Source organism: Ostrinia furnacalis, unplaced genomic scaffold, assembly GCF_004193835.3.
Source record: "Ostrinia furnacalis isolate ACB-3 unplaced genomic scaffold, ASM419383v2 OfSCF3453, whole genome shotgun sequence".
Classification (NCBI taxonomy): Eukaryota; Metazoa; Arthropoda; class Insecta; order Lepidoptera; family Crambidae; genus Ostrinia; species Ostrinia furnacalis.
In genome coordinates this window covers 610,504-612,780 of record NW_021133692.1, presented here as the reverse complement: position 1 = coordinate 612,780, position 2,277 = coordinate 610,504, and the positions used below count along the sequence as shown (strand labels likewise).

Sequence of the window (2,277 nt, the reverse complement as noted above, 5' to 3'; positions counted from 1 at the left end):
ATGGTTCCTTACTGCGATTTCTTNGTGTATCTGCCGTTTGGAGAAGGGCCCCGTGCTTGTATAGGTAAGTAGGTAATTTCATTTTATTATTTACGTATACTCGTATGATAAGATAGTTTGATGAAAGTTTACAATAAAATCTTGCAAAAAAATATTGTTAAAAACAATAAATAATATATCCATGAGTAGGCAGGTGCACTGCAGTCCAACACTTCAAACTTGGGCAAGCGTAACAAAATATCTGTTTATTACTAAAAAAGGCATAAATTTGCCTTTTGTAACGTGCTGTGAGCAGTAACGTAAAACAATAATAATAATCCTAATTATACGAAAAACAGCGAAACCAATACTTCCGCGTATAATTTTAGACGCGCGTCTTTTTATGACCCCACAAAAAGGTAAACAAGGAAGACCTTGAATGTTTTAATGACATCTAAAAATATGGTTCGTTAATATTATGCCAGCAGTTGTAATTTTTCCAAGGAATCATAATAATTAAGGAAAACATACGTGGATAGCTCGTACTACTCGTAAAAGCAGAATATTAAATTACCCATACAGGAATATCTACTAACATTAAATAATATACCAATAGTATATCAATATCATTCAGCATTAATTCAAAAGCTTTTTGCAGTCCAAAATGCATTCTGTTAACTGAGATCCCAGAAACATTATTTAGACAAAGTGTTGTAGTAGATATAATGTGAGGGTTAGGCTTAATGTGGAGTAGATTGTATAGAAGCTTTTTTAAACCGGTGACTGAGTTTGTTGCGGCGCTACTTCTCACCACTTGCCAAATGTTGGTCTCGAAGCGCTAGTAGGGCAAAAAAATTATGAGACATGTAAAAGCTTATGAAAATAATAATATTATGTCTGAAGCGAAACGATTTAAGTGTATATGGCGATAGGGAGACTTCCAATACTTTCAAGGGCAAAATTTTAAGTTTTTATGATTGTGTTTGTTTTAGGCGAGCGGCTCGGGCACATGCAGTCGCTGGCGGGGCTGGCGGCGATCCTGTCGAGGTTCACGGTGGAGCCGGCGCCGGAGACGGTCCGCAAGCCGCCGGTGTCCGCTAAGTCCGGCATCGTCCAGAGCATCCAAGGAGGCATCCCGCTGCTGTTCAAAGAACGGAAAATTAATAAATTATAGTTTTAATCTCATTCATGTTATAGCTAAGTTTGTGGTCTCCTTTAAACGCTGTAGACCGCGTTACAATACTTCTATGGAAATATCACAAATTGTGACGCGGCCTACGGCATTTATAGGAGAAAATGAAAATTATTTATTTATTCGTCAAGAGACCAAAAGCGTAATAGACTTTTTATAAAATCTTGAAAAATCTAATGCCGTAAGGTGGGAATCGGACCTACGACCAATCGCTTGCTGGGAGACTACTCTGAATTTTGAATTACTTACTCGTGAGTTCGATTCCCACCTTGAGCAATTCGATATTTTCAAGTTATTAAAATCTAGTTTGGAATGAAACTCTCATAGTTAACAAAATATTATTATTAACTAACGCTAATGGATTTTAGCAAAATTAGATAAACAAAGACTGAAATGTCACAGTGATTAGACATCACTGAGGCTGAGTTGCACCACCTAACTTTAACGGTAACTATGACTATAACCGGTGCTTTTTCTATGGAGTTTGACAGATTTTTGACGTTTGTCAAAGTTAAAGTAAGATGGTGCAACTCACCTTGAGACAGTTGAGTCTTTGTTTCGCAATCATTTGTTTGCGAGATTGTAAAAGTCTATTGCCACGGATTATTATATCTTTTGCATTTATCTAATGTAATGGATAACGACTGAACAAATAGGTACATTTGCAATTACATTAAGAAATGTTTATGTTAAATAAAAATTTGTAATGTGCATTATCTATTCAGAAAATCCTATCCTTCTTATTTTAATACGCCAAATATTACTAGTGATTTCAAACATAAAGTTGAAATTGAGATCTTGCTTGTCGATGCGATGTCCCATATGAATGAAAGGTGTTGGTTGGTTGGAATTTACTTACTTCAGGTACTTTTCACTTATCCAAGAAAAAGGAAAATATGTTTCAGGAGACTCGGCGTTTTTAGGAACATAGTCATAGTCATAAATATTGATTGTATCATTTATAGGTAATGGATGTATTTAGACATGTTATTGGTTAGTATTAGGGCATCAAAGCCAGCCCTGGTAACAGATATGCCTGTCATACCATAATAAGGATGTAGGTATTAACTACTATGGCAACTGTCATTTAATTTAGTCGTTTTTGT

General features: G+C 35.6%; 1 protein-coding gene across 1 annotated transcript; it reads left to right on the top strand.

Annotated features, from left to right (window-relative positions):
• LOC114357820 (probable cytochrome P450 6a18) lies at positions 1-1,307 on the top strand. The gene is made up of 2 exons (XM_028311604.1): positions 1-64; positions 972-1,307. The coding sequence occupies exons 1-2, from the start codon at positions 1-3 to the stop codon at positions 1,151-1,153; spliced, it is 246 nt and encodes an 81-aa protein (XP_028167405.1). The 3' UTR covers positions 1,154-1,307.
• The last annotated feature ends 970 nt before the right edge of the window (positions 1,308-2,277 follow it).